Raw genomic sequence first — 22,565 nt, 5'->3', positions numbered from 1 at the left:
CAAATCGAATTTAATACCTATATATAAAGATTTGTGTGGCATTTAAGGGTATGTATTTTAATGAAAACATTTTATGTATGCTAAAAAGAAGTAAGTAAGAAAGTTGGAAAAAAAAGGTTTTGCGCGACCTTGTCCGGAAAAATCGGATATGAAAATGTGTTAAAATTGTGACCCTCTTTGAAGATATATATTTGATTGTAAAACATTTGGGAATTTCGCCACAAACTCATAGAGGTATCTCTTATCAAAATCGGAGTCAAATAACTCAAGATATGGAATCTAGAAGTCCAGTTTTGGGTTCCCGTTCTGGAAGCTATGGGGATTACGAAAAAATTCGGACATGAAAACGAGTTAAAAATGTGACCATCTATTAAAACAAATATTTGAATGCAGAACGTTAGAGAATTCCACCACAAACTCTTATCAAATTCGGATTCCAATAACTCAAGATATGCAATCTAGAAATGCAGTTATGGGTTCCCATTCTAAAACCCATAAATACGGAAAATTCAAACATGAAATTGGGGTAAAAATTTGACCCTTGTTGATCACAGAAAAAAGAAAAATAGATTTAACTAGACAAATAAATGCTTGTAATCGGACGAGCTTCTTTTAATTGCATCCCAAATAGTCGATAGAATCCTTATAACTCAAAAGTTTCCCATGATTTTAAACTGGGCAGAGATATCGTTAGATAAAATAAAAGGAGGTGTGCTAATAGCACACGTAAATCCAAGGTTCTTTGGTTTTCCCCTTCCTTACATACATATATAAAGTCGACCGCCAACCGATCGACCCACCGCTGCTTCTACTAGATCAGCTTCTTTCGAAGTGATTTATTGAAAATTAAATTTTTCACCAACAGAGGTCGAGCGATGCTAAAAAAAATAAATAATCGCAAAGGCAGCAACCACTAAAATTTGCAGGCGGCAGCAAGTTAATTATGACTGCGGTTAGCCAGGCTAAAATATGGTATGCGGGGGGAGGGGGGCCCAGGGGGAGGGACAGGTGGGCCGAGATATGGAGATGGAGAGTTCCACAAACAAGTGCGCCAGGTTATTTTGCTGTTAATTAGTCTTACGTGATGAAACTTCATAGCTGATGGGTGGTGCCCACAAATGGCGACTGTCCATCTCTCTCTACTTGCCTCTGTCCTTCTCTATCTTTCCCTATCTCGCACAACGGTCCCTCTCGTTCTGCGGTTTTTCTGGCCTTAAATAGGAAAATTAAATTCCAAGCCACAATTTAAATTAAAGAGAAATTAAAGGAGAAAGGTTAAACAGGTGCAATGCAAAAATAAGCGTGAAGAGGAAATTTATAATTTATCTAACACAATTACAAAGTGTAATTTTCTATTATTTGTATTGTTGTATAACATATTATAAGGCTAGCTTAAAGATAGCTAATAAAAATTGTAATTTTAAATAATTAAAAATTATTTGTATTATTGTTAGACATTTTTTAAAGTTAGCTCTTGAACATTTTTCTAAATTTTATGGATTATAAATTTAAGCAAATTGGTTAAAAGTGTGTTATGAAATATATGATAATGTATCTTATTGCGTTATACATATGAATAGTATAACATAAATTTAAGATAAAATTAGACTTGTAGATAATATTTAAACCCAACCCCCCTGACCCTAAATACACCCTCTCTTTCCTCCATTATAGGAACGTGTTGCTAACAAATTGTGCACAATTTTCACCAATTTACAATTTTATGATGCGCAATTGCAGCAACCCGAAAAGAAAGAAATACAACGGCAGAGAAAAAAACTTCATTAAAGCAAATATTGCGAATAAAATTTATGTTGCCAATTTAAATACATCGAAACAACAACACCACCGCTCGAGTAGGAAAAAAAATAGGAAAATAATAAAAGAAGGTGTAAAGACTAAAAGGCTGTAACCAAGCCGGCAACAACAACTAATCGAGCTGGTCATCAATTGACCAAAGCCAGGTAATGGTCGGTCACAGCCCAGACTTTTTTTTTGTGTTATTATTTTCCAGCCAGTCTTTTGGAGACGGAAGACCCGAGCCATCGACGATCGATCGAAACGACAACGCGCCCATATAGACGAACTGAAAAACTGAAAACTGAAAAACTGAAAAGAGGAAGGCCCAGGAGGAGCTGAGCAGCAGGGATCGGGAGGAGGACGATCGATCTTGGCAGCCGCCGCTGCGTTAGATGATGCAGCAGTCGATCCAGCAGCCAAGGCAGCAGTCCCAGAGTCACCCGAAGATCCCCCAGCTCAGCCCAGGAAAATAAAAAAAAAAAGCTGAAAAAACAAAAAATAAATAAAAGCAAAGTGGGTGAGGCGAGGCGGGAGCTGAAGGCGGGTGGCCGAAACAAACTCAGCCACACACACGCAAAAAACAGTGCCACTAAGCCCAGATAATCCTGATAGAATCTCAGAATATAAGTTAAAAATCTACTAAGTACAAACAAAACGTACAAACTTGGTCCTAAAACCTGAAAATGAGTCTAGGATAGTTTGTAGCCAAACGACTTTTAAATTATGCATACTCAATCTAATCCATTTTTAAAACATTTTTTAATATTTGGATATTTAACAAAACAATGTTTAAAAAAAGTTTTTTAAAATATAAATATTTTACATCCATAGCTTAACATAAATATTCTAAATTGATTCATTATTCTATGATTTTTTATGTGGCTTAGGGGTTCTAAAAATTAATAAAAAATAGTTTATAATGAATATATTTCGAAAAAATATTGTCCATATATAAACTTCTCAGTTCACGTGGAATCTAATTAAATTATGATATTTAAATTTTAAAATCAATGTATTGATGTATTGTATATCCTTCTTTCTTCTTTTTAATGTTGCTTAAGAGTACTAAAAATTAGATAAAAATTATTTATAATAAATATATGTATTTGAAAAGATTGTCCATCTATCAACCAACTTTAAGTTAATGTGGAAACGAAATCCATACTGTATATTCGATTATACAGTCTCATAATTGAAAAATCTATATCCCTTGTCCTGTGATTTTTAAAAAAAGCTTTCTCTGGCTTGATTTATTTATTTATAAACTATATTTGAGTACTTTTTGGCATGCCCAGGCCCACTGTATTTTCGATTTGCCTCACCCGCCGCCATCGACATCATTTGGCACATGTGAACACCGAAAAAGATGTGCCCACCGACCATCGACCGTCGACCGTGGACCGTGGACCACTCCCGATCCCGCCTCCCAGCCGCAGCGATCTTTTGGCCAGTAGAGCCAGGCCGAGTTTGGAATATGCGAATCCGCTTGACCGACCGTCTGTCGAATATCCCCGTATGGGGCGAGTCGACGGGCGGCCGATTCACCTGTCGCGTCGTTTTGTTTGCCTTACGCAAAGGTGGGGAAATGGGTGGGGTGGGGAAAATAAGAGGGGGGGGGGGGAGGGGGCAAGGGGCTCCTCCAACTTGGTCCGCGGCTTTATGCGAAAATTCCATGAATTTGATCATTTCGGTGGAAGCGTATTAGATATTTGGCATTTCGGCTTTCCACTGACTGACGTACAAAGCCAGCCAATGGCAAAAGGAAAACGGAAAACAGAAAACTGAAAACTCAAAACGCCAGAGGTCAGCGCACACACGTGACCCCGAATGATCGATGGAATTGCCAGCAGAGGAGTCTGCGGAAATTAAATGGATTATAATTATTATGCATGGCACGGAGCTGGCTCACTTTTATTGTCAACCAATAAAACGGCCAAGGGGGCAAAGTTGTCCATCGGAGCAATACCAATCCGGCGGACAGGCCAACATGTTGGGCCGGGAATTGATTTGGCCCGCAGCCACCATTAACAGCAACAAAGCCGCGGATTCATCTTTGGCCCGATGGCCAACGGAATAACCCTAGAGCCGCGCTCGATGATCGGCGGCTGCAGGCGCTGTGGATGCGGATGACATCAGGTGCAGCCACAGTGGGGACTGCTGCATAAGGGAAAGCACACTTGGAAAAATGGAAAGCTCTGTTTAGGGAATTCCTAGGTTTTTTAATTTACTTTTAAAAGTTGAAATGGACTAGCTGGCCATATTTTCTAAAATTCTATAAATTATAATAGGTGTATTTTTGAATAATTATTTGTTATGGTACCACAATACTTCATATTTATTAAATAAATCTTAAAAATAACACAATCATTGTTTAATAGTGTGTTCTTAGTCCGACAATTGCTTTACACTTTTAAAATGGTTAATATTAATTTAGAAAATAAAATAAGTCTGAATAATTAATATAAAATATACATGTATTGATTTAAAAGGAATTATTTTTTGTACAAGATAAAATAAGAAAATACATTTCAAATGGGTATTACCTACATCATTATAAATATTATTTTCTTTAATACACGTTGATTTTAGCTAGAGTGTTCCAGTTTTTAAAGTATTATAGAACTAAGCCATAGATCTCATTTTAAAACTATTAAAAAACTCTCTACCTATTAAGTAGCTACATTGTTTCTTTTATTTTACATTTATTTATTATTTATTTATTAAAAATGATAGTAAAGTTTACAAAATTAAGATTATCATAAGGGAGTTGTACTACCTGCGGGGCCTTCGACCACGTATTTTTACTAAGTTACCATAATTTAACAATAATAATTAATATTGATTTTAGATTTCTTACATATTTGTATAATATTTTTTTATTTACCGAATTTTTTAGTCACACCAGATGTAGTTCTCTAATTTTATCAGAAGTATCTAGTGCTCTATTTGACACTCCTGTGCATTTCTTTTGGTGCAGACAACCGCATAAGCTCAACTGTGTGGCTCGGGCGAATTCCAGCGGACATTTTTGCTGAGCCAAAAAGACACAGACAACGAGGCATGTAACAACATAAACAACAGAACACTATTTGGCCTTTTGCACCTTTTTGGCATGAACAACTTTTGGTAGTGGGCAGGCGGAGGAGGGAGGAATCTCCCCGGGATGAGCTGTGTGCGCCGCGAGAGATCTTTATTTCGGGTCGAGGCGGCGGCCGATCGACCAAGACGACAACGCCCCGAAAGGCACAATTAAAATTTCACGCTTTTTTTCGGAGGACATCAGAGGGGCGCAAAAGTGACCGTCAGGACCAAAAAAAGACACCACCTAGGAGCCAGGCAAAAAAAGACACCTTTTCCATTTTTGGGCTTACATTTTAGCCGGCGGACGAAAACAGTGCGGCGGCATTTTCGCTTTGAGGCAAAGCCAGGAGCAATCTTTCAGTGGCGATGCACTCACAACAAAGACTGTCCTAAAAAGTGGCCAATCGCCAACCTCTTGACCCGCAAAACCACACTTAAAACCAAAAAAATACAAAAACATTATTTTTGAAATGTAAAAGATTCAAATCAAGAAATGTTAAAGATTCAAGTCAAGACCTTATTAATTTAATAATTTTATTTTTAACTACAAATATTTTTGAAGATCCATAAATATTGCAAGATGTAAATTGATTTTAAGAATTTGATAAATAAGAGCAAATAATATTTTTATTAAATTTATACAAGTCTCTAAATTATATTATATAAAAAGATAAAATCAATCAAGCATCCCCAAGTTTTATTGTATTCATTAATTTTAATGAATTCTTAAAATATTTTTCATAATTTATATAATAGGACAAAATACTTCTAATATAGAATGGATTTTTAATTTCATGTAAAAATTCTTTGTTATAAGTAATTTAAAACTGCATTTTCTGTGGAATAGTAAGAATTTAGTTTAAACATTTGCTTGATTAATTTAAAAACTAGTTTGACCATGTTTTAGTACCAAATGGTATGTATTTTCTTGGATTTTAATGGGGCTTTTATTCTGAGTGTTGCAGCAAGTTGGAGCGGTGTTGCAGCCGCCACGCGTGCAATTTGCAGTCGTCGGGGAATTGCAAGCGGCCCCTGAGCACAAACACACCGAGTGGAGTTGAGTGCCGCTCTTCCAGAAAGTGTTAATTAGCAGCGCGCGTGCTAATTACCAATGCCAGTTGTGAGTGCAGCCAATGACAGCAGCAACATCAGCAACAGCAACATATAGCAGCAGCAGCAACTCCAGTGGCAACAGCAACCTCAGCGGCAACAGCAACATCAACAGCAACGGCAACTTCAGCGGCCATAACAACAATAAGAAATGGCAGGCGGCAAAATGTCAGCGGCGCCACATCGTGCTTAAAAATGCGTAAGTCGGTCGAGTAAAATTTCCATTTCATGAGAATTAGGGCGGAATACAAAGTTAGTATTATACGTTCAAATGGAATTAATACGGTCCTATCGTTGTTGTGATAATATTCTAATTATTTACTTTAAAATCTATCCATTCAGCTTAATAAAATAATAAAAAACAAAAACGGAAACCATATTCTTCAAAACAAACCTTCAAAACATCCTTACGTTTTATCAGATTTCTTTTGAAACCTTACCCTTTAATCTGTATACTTAGTTTAAAATAACCAAAAGTATAAGTTTTTTAAATCCTTTTTTTTGCCTTTGGCTTATGACACATTCTTCCTCATACACTTGTTATAAGCACAATGTTTTACATATTTAATTTATGAAAACAGCATATTAATTTCATCCCATAAGTGTGCTACAAATTTCTTGTCTCACGGACAGAGTTGCCAGAAAGCTGAATTTGAACCATAGCCATTGCGCCTGCCGGCACTTGTCCTCTTTCTGTTGGTCTGGCAGCTCTTTAACATAACAGTGCTGTGCATCAACATTTTACAGCACTTAAAGCCACAGCTGACTGCCGTTCGAAATAATCGATAGGTCGTAACAGACGTATACGTATTATCGCGTATACGCACGATAAATCAAATTTCATTTGAATGTTAAGTATACGTACAGTGGTACAGACTAAGAAAAACAATAGATATTTATCCGAAACATTTTCAAAAATTCCAAACTGAAATAAAATAAAATACCAAAAAAACAGTGTGTTATTTATTGAATAAAACTTGTTTTTAATACCGCGTACCTATTTATAAAATTACAAAAATAATAAGGAAAAAACAAACCTTAAAAAAGTTATACAAAATAAAGGGATAATTTATACCTATTAGAACACACTAAATTAAAACAGTTAAACGATATTGTGACTTTTTCATGAACATGAAAGACATCATTATTTTTGTAAATGATTTATGAAGACAGAAATAATATAAAAGGTATGATTACCATGATATACACGATCCAAATAATATTCAATTAATTTTCAGATTGGAATAAAAATATACTGACTATTTTACTTTTTCTTAAAAAACATGAACCTAACACTGGGATCATCAAAGTCATTAAATGACTTAAATAACATGGAAATATTTAGATCGTTAAAATAAAGTAATCGATGCTTTGCTTTTTGTAATTACGCATTTAGGCAGATTTATTTGCCAAACGTACACAAAAAACGTACACAAACAAGATCAGAAGAGCAGCCAAAAGAGAACCGCACTGAAAAGAGAGCTACTCGCGGTTAAAGAGAGCGCTGGCTAAAGACAAAACTTTTGATTTTGCAAAACACCTTTTAGGTTTGCTCTCTGCTGCTGGTTTCGAAAAGCAGAGAGCAGATCTTGCATCTCTTTCACTGACACTTACGTTGGCTTACGTTTTGCTGGCACTACGTTTTGCGTTTGCCGATTCAAACGAACATTTCGACCAAAACCTCCATTGAAATCGGTTGTGCTGTGCTGTGCGCTAGTGAAAAATCGCCGAACTAACATTATTACCTTAAAAACAGCGGCCCAAACAAAACAAAAATACGTAGCATTGCCAAAACACAAGAAAAACAACAGAAAGAGCAACAAAATGGACAGACATACTGTCAATTGAAAACAAACAATACAATGAAGTTTTATTTTTGGATCAGTTGGACTCTCGGCAAGTAAAGGTAAAGCCAAATCGAGTCCAAAATATATTTTCGTAATCTGCGTAGGCCAGGCGACCTAATTTCGGCGCTAAGTATTTCCCCTGGCTTTATGCTTTTTTTCTTGTTTTATTCGCTATCTTGTTATTTTGTATTTTTTTTTCTGGTTTTTTACTGGCCAATGTGAGCAATTTGTGCTGCAAGTGCGAAAGATGGAATTTCATTCGGTGCTTCCTTTTATGGGTCTTTTGGGGGTCTGCGCATGCGCTTTACAGATTACTTGGTGATATAACGAATATACGAATGTGGCGAGTCGGTCAAATGCACTTGCATAAATGCACGTGTCGGCGGATTTTTTCCGCCTTTCTGGCTCTGCTTTTCATTTCCACTTTTTGCCAAATAATGGAAAAATCTGACGCGCCGTTCACCTAACAGCTTTCCATTCTGACGCCCACGGGCAAATTTAATTACTGCATATATGTCTGCATTTAGTCGCCCCAGACGGACACTTCATTTGTGTGCACTCAAGTACAGATGAGGTCAGAATATTATTGGTTGTCGTGCTAAAGAAAAAATCCAAGTTTATTAGGCAAATTAAATTATTTAATACAATACTATGTATTGTTTTTAATAATATATAATTTCTATAATACATATGTGGTCAGAGTATTAATGGTTCCTAAAAATATATAATATTATACTGGATGTGGTCAGAATTCGTGGCAATAAAAAGAAACATTTATTAGGCAACTGAAATTATTAAATACAATTGATTTTTAATGTAATTGGTTCCTAAAAATATATAATATAATGCAGATATGGTCAGAATATAAATGATTTTCGAGCCACATCTATTGGGCAACTGAAATTATTAAATACAATATTTTGTAATTTTAATAATAATATATCATTTGTATAATATAATACAGATGTGGTTAGAATATAAATGTTTTTTATGTGAAAGAAAAAAAGGCACATCTATAAAGCAACTGATAGTATTAAACACAATCTATTGTGAATTTAATTGGTTCCTAAGAATAATACAGACGTGGTTAGAATATAAATGGTTTTCGTGGGAAAAAAGCCACAACTGAAATTATTAAAGACAATCTATTTTTATTGGTTTCTAATAATTTAATTTATTAACTTGGTACTTGATATATATATCATCCAATTACTAAGGCCCTAAAGTTTTTTATTTTGTTGTTAAAACATACACATAGACCTTATAAATGATTACGATTAAATCTGATTATCACCATAAATAGTAAATGATTAACATACAAATTATTGGGCTATTCACCATAATAACAGCAATTATAATAATTTTATAATTACTATTAAACAAAAAATTCTAGCTTTAGATTAAAATTTATTTATAAGGGTCTGACATGATTCCTTATCCCTAATACCATCCAGACACAAAAAACAATTTACAACATAGTAAGAATTCGAGCGGAAATCATGTAATTGCGCGAAATAAAAATAAATTTCACAATCACCGAAAAGCGCTGAATCGAGTAAAGGCAAAGCCATTATAGCCAATTCAGCATTATTATTTTGGCCCAAACTGTGTGCATCGACTGGCCTTCCATGTGCCTTTCCTTGTGTGTGGTATCAGAGCTGAAGAGTTATCAGGCAATCAGTTTTGGCATATGTTATAACACACTTATCGTGCGAATCGAAGAAAACAACGCAGGTAGCCTGTTGGGACGGTAATCAGAGTGTACTTGGTTACAACTTCGGGTAGAAACCGGAAAATCTCAGATACGAAACCCAGATGCAAATCGGAACTACGCCGTTACAATTTGTGTCAAAAAATAGATTGTTAGATAGGTAAGAAAAAGATAAGATACAAGTGCATCGCAAGACCAAAGCACGAAATGCTTGCGTGCAATTCCTTAAAGTACACCCAAAAAAACTTGTAGGCTAGTTAAAAGGTCCCAAGGCTTCGCATTGTCAGTTCTACCAACCAAATAGTTTATCTTCCAAACACAACTATTCAATAGAACCCAATAAGACAATAAAATATACGCTTTTAACCTTTTCTATAGTTACTTAGCTATCCTTACTAGTAAAGTTTACCCATTACATATTTTAGTGTGTAGAAATCTTTTCGGGGGATACTTGTATTGATGCTTACTAACATTTCTGCGACAGCATCGGTAATGAATAATTCCCCAGTAAAATATTAGCAAATTCTAGATTTCAGTATTACATATTGAAGATAAAATTGCAGACAAGTAAGATTCGGTAAAAAAAGAACAAGAGCAGCGGAATTCGTCATATATGCAAGTAAGATAACATAAATAGATGCGTTTCCAGGCAAAAAAATATAAAAACGGGCCCCGAGACGCGATCGTATGCAGTTGCTGTCCAACCATCGCGCTCACCACTTGTTTGGTCAAGGTTAAAAGGTGTACAAATAAATGGGAACTTTCGAGGAATTGTGAAATTAATATTCCACAATTTAACCATAATATTTGCAATAGCCAAAATGGACTTAGAAATAAATAAATGAATATAACTAATTTATTATTATTTATTTTCTTGCCTTTCCAGAGATTCAGTGCAGCGCAAGCAAACTACAAGAAGGAACCCCTTTTCTCAACAATTTCACAATAAATTAGAGATATATACACGGATTATATATATACTTGTTAAATTTTTGGACTTTGATCGACTTACTCACGTGAAATGGCCAAGTTAATCATTTTTTGCTGCTTTTTGTGGAACCTCAAGGCATTGGGTGAGTTAAGAGCGCCGAAATTAGTTCATTAATGAAGTGATTCACTGCCACGGATAATCGGATGTTTCGATTTCTGTTCACTCTATTGAGATACTTTCCATTAAGGAAAACCAGAAGCCGAATGCCTACGTCATGGCAGCGGCATCATATGGCTATATACATCGCTGGGATCTCTCTTTTATGACGTGTCTGAACTATCTATAGAGTCGATTTTGGCCATATGCCATGCGGATTTCCCCTTCTTCTTCGCTCTTTGCATACCGACTTTTTGTTTTGATTATTTTTTTGTTTTCGCCCAAAAAACACATGTTGCCGCACAAATTTTGGGGTTTCTGCTTTTGTTCTTTTTTGTTTTGTTGCTGAATTTCATTGATAATTCAAATGGCAGCGTAACATCTGAGTATGTGTAAATTCGGTTGTATTTTCGTTTTTATTTTGTGTTTTTGGGGCATTTCTCAAAATATTGTTTATTTTTATTCCATTCGTTTTTGTTTGGCTTTCGCGAGCGTATATTTTTTTACTATGAACCGAAATGACCTTGATAGTGGTCATCGAAGGGCATGGGCGAGCTTTTGTTTAAACAATTTCTACCTGAAGTGCGTCACCAAAATTATTGTGAGGGATATCCAAAATGGGAAAGTTTTTAAACAATGATTTTGGGTCATTACTAAAACCATTCTTCAAGAATTATAATTTCCATATAGACTGAAAGTCCTCTTATCTCTAAAAGAATTGGGTAATTTCAATTCCAAAATCAATTCTTCAACAAACCTATACTCTTCAGCCAATTAGTTTTTACTAGTGCACATTGATTAGTATAAACTATATAAATATCAATAATAAAAATGGACATGGTAAGATTATTTTTTGCAAATAGAAATCTGCAAACTGATAGCACTATCGCACGAGCAAGGAAACATAAATGGAAGCCAAGTCGCTTTATTTCCCCTATTTACTATTGACTTTGTGAGTAATGCTAGATCGGGTGCATTTTTCCCACTTATTCACCCGATATAAAGTATTCCCTCGATCCACACCACAAACTCACCATACACAGATATCGGGGGAAACATGTGTTAATCTAGAGAAACTTAATGAACTTAACCTTGAGTGTGCAGCGGAGTCTTGATTTTTTTATAGAAAGCCCAGGAGTGGCAACGCACACTTTTATTTGGAATTCCATCTTAATCTGCGGCCGTCTTATCAAATTGGTGCGAATGGGTGACAAACGACAGATAGTCTGTTGTAGAGCGTGTTTGTTACGTATATATAGTTTATAAACACCCAGACATATAGAGTCCAACTGGCGGTTTGTGGTTGCCGTGTTTGCCCAACGAATTCCATCCAGATGAATACGATAAGTGAACTTAGAACAGCCAGAACGAAGGCGTTTTGCCACCAGGTTTTAGCCGTTTTCCACGGGGCGATAAAAGAAAACAACTCTCTTAGTTTGGCCAGTGCCTTGAATATTTTTCCATTACCTGATGGAATTGTTATCCGCCTTTCGTGCCAGCAATTTTCCCTAAAAGTTTGAGTGCACTTTGGAGAAAATTAAAGGTATTTGTAGGGAAAGTCAAATGGTATTGCTTATTTTACATTTTCAAATCGAAGAATCTATAAACTATAAATAGGAAAAATATCTTTAGCCAAACTTTAGTGGTAAATATTATTTTATACACCTATCTTTTTTTTAAACCCCGTATTGTAAACAGAAATAATTTTAAAAATAATTAAATAATCTTTCATTGGAAATAGAATTTCGAACTAATTTATAAGATAAAAAATGTTTTCTTGGAATAGGAATTTTAAGAATTGGTTAATAAACTTGTTTCCTGGAAATTATCCTCAGAAAAATGTAGTAAAAAAAAATATTTCAAATATTTAGTATGTTTAAGAATAGACTTCTAGTTCAAAAGCGGCGATTCCATAGAAAAATTTGTTTCTAGTGCAGTTTCTTTCCATCCAACCCCTGGCTGACTAACCCACTAAGTGAGCTATTTAGAAGTATATTCCCCAAACCAGTTACTAGGGGTGGCTAGAATATTTTGGCCTAGAATTCCCCGACTTTACTGGTTTGGGGTTATGTCACCGTACTCCCACCATTCCAGACTTTGTTGTGGCAAATGCAAATGCGAATATGGGTATGGGTATGGAAATGGTAATGGCTGGCCGGAAACACTTTCCTTTTTATTTTATGGCTGGCCTTGACAAAGGTTTTCCTTCAGCCTAAGTCAATATACATTTGGCTAGAGTTTCTTTGCCATGGCAAAAATATTGATGACGAATCCAGACGTCAATAAATGATAAATAGATTTTGCTCACTTGACTTTTCGCGGTGCGAGAAGGAATTCACCAGGGGCAATTCTCGAAAGAAAGAATGAGGAATGTGAAAAAAGATTCTGTGACCATGACATTGCAGTCTGTTTGAGAGAAAGGCGTTCTAAGTTGTTGTTTGTTTGGGGGCCCTCTTGATAAACGCTGTTCTATTTATTCTCTGCCAAATATCTTTTCTGGGCAGACTCACGTCATTTCTTAATTTGATTGGCCGACACTCGAAAAGGGGCCTGAGCTTTCTTAATCTGTTATTTTTCTGCACTCGCATTATCAACAAATTAGTCTGTGTATAATATATAAAAGAGTTGAGGTTCAGACTAGAAGATACTGCTTAATCTTATTTGTCAATGAAATTATTTACATATTTAAAAATAGATCATTTTATTCAAATAAATTATATAACTACTAAATTGAAACTATAATATTGCTGCTGCCAGCTTATAATACTTTTTAGTGATTAACGAATATACTAAATTGGTCTTATATTATTGCTGCTGCCAGTTCATACTACTTATTAGTGATTAACGATATGCAGAAGTCGGAAAACCAGTTCGCCAATTAATTAATTTTTTTCGTTTAATCAGATCTCTGCTACAACCCAAAGCTTTTAAAATATGGTTGCTGGCAATCGGTATTTTATTTAATTAACAATAAGTGCAGAAAACAGTTAATCCCCTACTATTTAGTTTAAGACCATTTGTTTCTTTTAATCTGATTTCTGGTACAAGCTAAATCCCATATTAATGGCTAATTAACAGTGAAGTGCAGAAATCAGTCAGCCAGTTTGATGCCAAATTCCTCAGCCATGATTCATAGAAGTGGAGCAAAACAAAATTTGAAAGTCATGGCAGTGAAATTGTTTTCGGGGCTACGAGTTTAGCAGTATCTCAGGGTTCGATGATAAAAATAGATATTCATAGGAAATCCACAAGCCATTTACCGAATGCTCCAGATAGCCGTCTAATCTAAATGTGAACCGCGGTGCAAATCCCATGCCAAAGCTATTAGTCACTGCCACTGCCGACTTAGTCATGGAACCGCATAAATATATCGAATTATTTGCCCCTGGTTTATGTACTTTTCCGTGTGCTCTTTATTGAAATATTTCTCTTTACGACCGTCTCATCACCTCGGCATCCACACTGGCCCGGATCAGGCTAATATTCCTGCCCAGCTGAAAGACCAGTTTCGTATTGAACTTCATGTCCGGCATGTAGGTCGGAAAATGATCCGGATTGAGGGCGAAACGTGTGGACGTATAGTTGACATTCTGAGGATAGAAATACGTAAAAATTAGGCGAATGAAAATGATATATGGCCATTTCGATTTGGGTTTCATTCAAACTTTCGTTTCGGCGAAACGATTCTGGTTTTTTTGTTTAATGCGCATTTCACTTGTTTATTCGTATTTGTTTATTTTCCGTTTTTTAACGATAGCGGTGTATTTCTGAACAATCGTACAGATATAGATAGCTCTGTTTATTTGCGAGAACATTTGACTAATTTGTTGCTCTATTTACGCTCAGCTCGTAAAGATAAAGATTACGGGAAATATTCATCAGATTTTGACTTTGAGTAGGTCAGAAATGGTTCAATGTTTAATCAGGTGTCTGGGTTCGTATTGTATCGGCTGCTTTAAGTGCGGAGTAAAGATTCCATTAGCCATAAAAGTCGATTCAAATATTTGAAAAATTAGAGTTATTCTTATAGGGTGCTTATTTATAAATTTCTGATGGCAAATAAAATTTAACAACGTAATAAATTTGAAGGTGGGGTCTATGTAAAACCAAAAATACTCTTGTTCTTAAAATAAATCATAAATCAATAATACAAATATTTTGTTGTAGGGTTTTCTTGTTTTATGTGTGGCTGATGCCCTAAAAGGTTAAATTCAATACTAAGACCTGCGGTAAAAGTAAATCCAGTTTTTGCTTGCTCAAAATAAATGTCACGCCCAAAGTTTCTTAGAAATGCAAGGCCCGAAAATTGTTTTAATGCTATCTATCATTAATTTGCATATTGCATCGCAACGTGATTTGAATTGCCAAGTACGGTAGATACAAATATACTGCGGTGCCTTAGAAATCGCCGAGCGCCCATTCAGCGCAATTTTCTTATGTGCATCAATATAAAATGTACAATAATGTAAACTTACCGCCAATAGGGGACAGGCATCTGGGTAGTTTCCCGATTGAATTAGCTTTTTGAGCACCGCATTCACAATGCGATTCTTGCTGCGAAAACCGATCAGGTTACAGCCATCCACTCGAATTTTTAGGAGTTGCTGAATAAAGCGATCCTTTCTTTTGGCAATCTGTCCCACACTCAGTTCCACCCACATTTTGTGGATAGGTCGCCGGAGCAGAAGCAAGGTGTTTAGGAAATTGCCCTGCTTCTTGGGCATTTCCACAATGTCGCACTTGAAGACCTCAGCTGTCGTGGGATCAACGACCGAACAGTTGATGTCCCGCCAACGTATCTCGAAATCGCGCTACAAGTGGGTGAGCCCATTAAACAAATGCGCATCATATGCTGAGTATATAAACCTATAGTCTTAGTCACGATGGCTACTTTTGGCGGGGCAAAACAAAACTGCATCTCATTTTCTTTGTTGGCATATTTTTGAATTTTAAGTGGATCGGTTTTTTGAGTTCTGTACTTCTAGGAAATGGTTTATTATGTTGAAATATTTTTTGAAAAAAAGGGAGATATCTCTTTTTTGGCATGGTGCGTAAAGAGAGTTTAAAGATAGATATCTTTGTAGATATTTAGAATTTAGTTCTTTTTTAAATACTTGCTTTCACCACTTCATATATTTTTTTTGGAACCAGAATGACTAAAATATGTATACCTTTACCATACTATTAAGTTTTAAATATTGTTTTAAACATTTTATTTAGTGGTTTTGTGGTATTTGAAATTTGTTACCATTCCCTATAGTAAATATTATAAATCACAAGCTACATACGGTTGCCAACGCTGGCTGCCACAGAACCGGCAATATGAGGCACCATAGTAATCCCAGCAGAAAGGCGTCACTCATCGTACTAACAATGACCATCGAGAAACAACACATTGCGGCCCCAGTGCAGTAATTATTAAAAAATAATTATTATTATTTTGTATACAAAACATATAAATTGAATATCGCCGCACATCTGTTTGCCTGCTCTCGTTTTCCATTTTTTTTTTGTGGGTTGACAAGGGGATCGGAATTGGGGGGTGGCTGTCATTAATCAGACATTTTACGCTCTGCCGTATAATTCAATTGTAATTGTGCAATTTGTACAATATAATGCGAACTAATCACCGGGGGACATCCATACCCCCATCAAAATTCATGGCAGGTGCCCATTTTGGTTTTCATTTTTGTGTTGCGTATATATATCGAAATGGGATTTTTATTACTTTAGAAAATCTATAGATTTGGTAAATGCCATTTTTGACAATATGCTTATGATATATTGAATAATTTTTGTTTATACTGTATTTGATTCTTGTTTATTTTGAGTTGCCTTAATTGGTCATAAATTGGTTTGGTATAATGTTTATAAAAATACTGATCCCATTTAGTACAGTATTGTTATATTTATGAAGTCTTTATTAACCGCATTTGGACATTTTTTAAATAAATATTTATATATTTAGATATAAATACTATTTAACTGACCACACATTGAAAAACATTTACTTTTGACCACAACCTTCCAGACTAATTTATTAATAACCCTTTGCTTATCTGAAAGAATGGAGTTGCGACACGCATTAGTTAACTTCTGTTCCATTTGCGCGCTTACCTTTCCCATATGGCTGACTTCAGTTTGCACTTATAATTAATGATGTGCGCTGGAATATATTTGCCCAGTGTGCATGGTAGCCTCCACTACCATAATTGATCTATAATTAAGATAAGGTTTAATACTCCTGTCGCCGCTGGCTTAAACGGGGCCAAAAAGTAAAAAATAGAAAGCGTTGAGCGTACGAAAATGTGTTGTTTGGGGGCCGGCTAATGGTAATGCTAACCGTGAAGTGAACTGAACAATCGTACAACTCTCTTAATTGGAAGCTATGCGGAAAGCAACCAAATCTGGAGTGACGAACGATTATTTGCTCTACATGCTGGCGATTAAATTAAATCGCATAAATTACGCTTTCTTAGGACGTGCGAGGGACGTTCGCCAAAAAGATTGATTGCTTTTTTGTTCTGTTAGAACGAAACAATTTCACAAAAATATAGTACTGATTACCGCAGGTCTGATGTCACATTTTTCCCCTTGCTATACATATATTATATTGGCGTTTTATTCGGGTGTGATTAAATCACATCTGTCATAGTTTATTTTAATTTTGAAAGCTTTTGTTTATGATCACAATGGTCAATGGGAGTGCCTAAAATACAGTTCAGTTAATAAAAATATTAGCAGTTTTTAAATGGGACTTTTTTATTTAATTAATCATACATGGTTGGGTGACTCTGTGATAGGCCTATTTTCTTTAATGAATTAAATATGATTGAGCGATGCCTTTTCACTTATTCAAATTATGATTTATTCAGTGCCTTTTGTGGGTTGCTGAATATTTAAACACAAAAAACCAGTTTACATACATTTTACGATGTATTTTTACATATTCTAAGAAACCTTTTTACATAAAAGCCATTCAAAAAATGTTATTAGTACCATGAAAGTTGGTCCATTTCATATTTTCCTGGAAACAGTGAAAGTCCATCTAGCCTATATAAAATCACCGCTTTCCCATGACTCATACCCGTTCGTCACTGTGATTCATGGCTAGTAAATCACAGTTTAACGAATTGCTGTCTTCCTGGTTTTCGGGTAACTAAAGTCACCGTTTTATGACTACCTTAATGACCAAAAGTTCGCTTAAAATGTCATAAAACGTACGAATATATGATAATTCCCGACAGAATATTAGATTCGCCATCAGCAAATTATCAAAGAGACACTTTTTCAATGTTCACGGTGATTGACGTGAATGGGTAGAATAGAAAATGGCAAAACTAAATAGTTTCTCGTTTTGTTTCTGGCTCCAAGCGAACTTGAACGTTCTCTAATTACTCCATCAACTATTTGGCTGGTCTTTTTGTCGCTTGTAACGGCTAACATCTTGGGGCCCCTGGTACCCCCCGGAAAACGACGACCTTTTAGATGGTAGTTTAAAGTAAACGTCGACCTCCTCCCCTTGATTTTTTTTTTGTTTTTAGTATTTTGTCGTGTAATGTTCGTTTTGTTTGGCTTAAGTAACTTTGCATGTCAACGACAAGCGTGTCAGGGAAAACAAAAACAAAAATGGACAAACAAAAATTTGAAACAAAAATAAGCGACTGCTAATTGTACTGGAATTTATTTCGCCGTATCTGTATCTGGTTTTTGTGAGCTGCTGCTCCTCAGCTTTTCTGCTCCTCGCTGCCTGAATTGCATTTTTGCATGCCGGCCTTCGGCTGTAGATCAATCAAAAAGAAATATGGATCGCCTCGTTCGCAGCTTCAAAGTATCCGTATCTCCACATCTGTGTATCTCTGCGTTTTCACTGTATCTGTGGCCAGACCGGTGACGTAAGTGGCCAGTAGCACTTCTGCTGGTGCTCCCCTATACAATCATCATCATAATCGCAACAATAATGATCATCTACGTCGCCAGAGATCTCTGCTAATGAGCCCCGACCCATTTCTGAGGCGGATATGTGCTTAGGTAATTTGCATCGAATTATTGTAACCTTTGGAACCTGGAAACCTTCTCCAACGCCCCGCCGTCTCATGTCTCTTACTTATTCCCGTTTTCTTTTATTTTTTGCTGACCCAAAGGCGATAAAAAAATTACCACTATCCATTCGGGTCAATAAACCCGCAGTGCAAAGCCACAAAAATATAATATATTATAACAAATAAATGAATACCCAAAGCGTAGAAAGCAATATATGTACCTGCTCATGGCCAATTTATTGTCTACCTAAGCATTTAAATACTTATATTTAGGAAAACCATTTTCACCAGAAGCTAGATTAAGAATGAATATTTTGCTATGGGGTTGAGATATTTTTATTGAGGAAAATCCAAGAAATTGTTTGGCATTAAGATGGGGAAAAGGCGGAATTTAAATTCTAAGACAAATTTCATCAGTTTATATCCTATCCACATATATTACATATAAAGTTTGTCAATTCTGTCGACATTTCAGATCGCTTATAAATAGAAAACAAACAAACAAGTTGGAATTTCAAGGTGTTCCGAAAAATTCTATTGATCCCAACACGCACTGTTCCCTGACATTCTCAGCGCCCTTCTATGCGCTTCTCAATCAAACGAGTACGGTCACGCACACATAACCACACACATGAATAATTGCCCCGTCTGCTTGCTGTCATATAGATCGCTCCGACCTGATAGCCGAAGAATAAAGCCACAACAGCGAAAGCAACAACTTATATCTATTTTAAATTACGTTCAATTAAATGCGCTTCACCTACAAAGTCTGCGACAGTGACGTCAATATCGAAAATAATTGATAACCTTCGATCACGATCGGGAAGAGTTTGTAACAAGTTTTGATGCGACGCATTTTTGTAACAAAACTTTACCGCACCAAATTAATAATACCCGCAATTGGGGCAATATTGATTCAATGAAACGATCGATCCATACCGATCCAATAAGGGAGGTCTTCAAATCTTTCGTGTTTGTTTGGCAGTGCACTTGTATATCTTTTGTTGCTCTTCTATACTTTGCCATACCCAGTTTTATCGCTCTGGCGTCTTCTTCCCCCTTCTATACATAATTCAATGATAAAATGTCAAAAATCAATAACAATAAATAAATGATAAACGAGAGTGTCACTCCCGTACTTTGTATTCCACCAAAAACAAATATCATTCCGTTTGTTTTGATTGGGTTTCTGCTTTCTTGAAGAAATTTCCTAAGTGTGTGCCTAATCAAATTGCCATTTTTATAAATTTACCTCTAGATTTATTGAATAATTCATGGCTACAAGGTTTGCGGGCTGGGATGAGTGCGGGGGAATGTGATTTTCAAGATGGATCGATATGTTAATATTAAACTTGAAGGGCATTCAAATCAGAACGCAATTTTTTGGGTATCGAATTTCTGTTCTGTGTAGAACCTTCTTGCTTTAATTAATCTGATTAATCAGATTTACACTTTTTTATATGACGCCTTGGTTGTGACGCATTCAATTTATAAATCAAGATGTATTTTAAAAAAATTAAAAGTAAAAATAAAATATTTATTTGAAAGTTGTTATATCATGGTTATTTTAGAGATTATAAAAAAATGTATTTAATAACATTCTAATATATTGTCTCTTTTGTATATTTTTAGCTCTGCCAATTATTGATCCAGATAGCTACCCAGAGGAGATGTGTCCCCCTTGTCTGAACGATTTACCCATTTGCGGCAATGTTATCGTCGAGGTGCAAAGGGGAAATGGACTTCCCGGTAGCTGTTGTCCTCGCTACGAATGCCGCGATGAAGAACCCGTCTGCGATGGCTCAAAAATGAGATTCTATAAGAACAAGTGCACCGTATGCGATCCCTGCGAACCACTAGCAATTCAATGCAAAGAAATGTGTGCACTGGAAGAAGAAATACCCCTTTGTTTAACGGATAACAATGAGTACAAGGAACTTGGTGATGTCTGGAAAGAAGATAATGGTTGCACAACTGCCACTTGTCAAGGTGGATTATCCCGTATGGTATCCCGTGAAACTGTTCAATGCAATCATGAATATCCATGCAGTAATCCGATTGCGATCAAGGGAATATGCTGTTTAGTTTGCCCGGAGGAACTCGATGAAGATGGTTCCTATTATGGTCATATACCATTTGATGGGACAACCCAAGGTTCCGAAATTATCGGAGATGATAATAGCGCTGAGGAAATTACTATTAAATATATTAACTCTACGACGTCAACTGAAATTCCTACTCCGATTTCGGATGAAGTCGAGTCCTCCACTTCGGTAAACAGCTCCACTTCACCAACTGAAAGTTCTACTCTCGCTTCGGAAGCAAGCGAATCGTCCAGCGTAGTCAATAACTCCACTACATCCACTGAAATGTTCACACCCACTCCGATCACAAGTGAATCAACCAGTACCGGTATTACAAATACAGATTCCAGTTCTGAATCCCTTGGAGTTATGGTCTCTTCCGAATCGCCGGATCTCAAACACCCAGAAGAAGAAGAAACTTCTAGCTCCGATATTCCAACTGAGACTACCACAAATCCAACTACAGCCGACGATCTTGAAACTTCCAAAGGTTCGAGCAGTTCGATTGAAACTTATACTAATGATGGTATTACCAAAATCGATTTAAGTGCTGACAAAACTACGGATAAGAAAATTGATATATCCACAGAGACGGCTAAAATTAATTTCTCTGTGATGACCGATAGTCCCATAACCAATCAGCCCGGAGCTTTGGCGCCTGAATCCACCAGTCAAGTTAAGGATCCCAACGATACAGAGGTCCTTCGTATAAAATCGCACCATAACTATGTTGCTGTGCCTCAGGAGCAAATAAAACATGATTACACATGGATTTTCGGAGGCGCTATAGTTGGAGTACTGGTGGCTTTAATTATAACTTACTGGATATATAAGAGATGTTACTCGACCAAGAAATATGATATCATCCCAGGGAGAGAGTTGAGCTCTTATGTGAATGTGAGATGTAAGGATACAAAAGAAAACGAAGGACTAGTTGTGATTCCAGCACAGACAAACTCATAGGTTGCCATCTCAGTTTATCTTTTCATATTAAGACATATTGGTGGCATGTCACAGATGGAAACCATTTTAAAATGAAATGATATTTTTCTCTGTGTGATTTACATCCTCCCGCAGACTGATTTTTGATCTTAAAAATCTTTCATCTAGCTTCGACTAGAGGAAATTATACCAAAATAGTGGAAGAAGTCTGCATGTTAATACTACTTAGGCAAAAAAACTAACTTCGTCGTGAGTCAGGAGAGCATTTTAAACTAATTTCGCAGAATTTAAGGACAATCTACAGACATTGAAAGCAGCCAAGCCGTTGGATCAACCTCTTGCATTAGCACACAACTCGATCTTAAGACTATGCTCAAATCAATAAGTAGCGATCTATTTAAGCACTAAGACACCATACGTTAATGTGATAGTTTTAAATAGCAAAAGCGAGAAAATCTGTTAGGGAATACAAAAGTAATTGTAATTGGAAAGTATTAGTAGGAAACTCTTTAGTTTGATTGTACATTATAATTACCGTACAACCAGAATTGTAGCATTAGAGTTATTATATATAAAAAAAAACTCGCGCACTCATTCAATACTAAATTATTATACGTACATACCTAGTTGGTTCCCTAAAAACGCATCAACTATGTACATTCATTCCTTTATAACCATTTTATTATTATATTTACGACACAAAAAGCATGAAAAATAAAGAGAAAGAAGCCAAAGCTAAACGAAAACCAAACATGAGTTTGTAATAACTTGATAATGGGAGTTAAAATAAAAATTTGTTAAGTTTGGAATCCTGTATCAATCCCATCTCAAATTATGTAGTTTAAGCCGCAGAAAAATATA

The 22,565-nt window shown here is 35.9% G+C and overlaps 2 protein-coding genes across 3 annotated transcripts; one reads left to right on the top strand and one right to left on the bottom strand.

Annotated features, from left to right (window-relative positions):
• The first annotated feature begins 7,665 nt into the window (after nt 1-7,665).
• On the top strand, nt 7,666-22,451 carry LOC119554441 (serine-rich adhesin for platelets). 2 transcript variants are annotated; one of them, XM_037865352.1, is made up of 3 exons: nt 7,666-7,897; nt 10,436-10,622; nt 20,311-22,451. In XM_037865352.1, the coding sequence occupies exons 2-3, from the start codon at nt 10,571-10,573 to the stop codon at nt 21,723-21,725; spliced, it is 1,467 nt and encodes a 488-aa protein (XP_037721280.1). In that variant the 5' UTR covers nt 7,666-7,897; nt 10,436-10,570; the 3' UTR covers nt 21,726-22,451. The 2 variants fall into 2 exon arrangements, with proteins under 2 accessions (XP_037721280.1, XP_037721281.1); XM_037865353.1 differs by lacking the exon at nt 7,666-7,897 and adding an exon at nt 10,275-10,290.
• On the bottom strand, nt 14,068-15,999 carry LOC119554442. Its single transcript, XM_037865354.1, has 3 exons — nt 15,925-15,999; nt 15,112-15,447; nt 14,068-14,226 (listed from the first exon to the last, which is right to left on the bottom strand). The coding sequence occupies exons 1-3, from the start codon at nt 15,997-15,999 to the stop codon at nt 14,068-14,070; spliced, it is 570 nt and encodes a 189-aa protein (XP_037721282.1).
• Nucleotides 22,452-22,565: the final 114 nt, after the last annotated feature.

This window comes from Drosophila subpulchrella, chromosome 3L, assembly GCF_014743375.2.
Source record: "Drosophila subpulchrella strain 33 F10 #4 breed RU33 chromosome 3L, RU_Dsub_v1.1 Primary Assembly, whole genome shotgun sequence".
Classification (NCBI taxonomy): Eukaryota; Metazoa; Arthropoda; class Insecta; order Diptera; family Drosophilidae; genus Drosophila; species Drosophila subpulchrella.
This window is presented reverse-complemented; position numbering and strand designations above follow the sequence as displayed.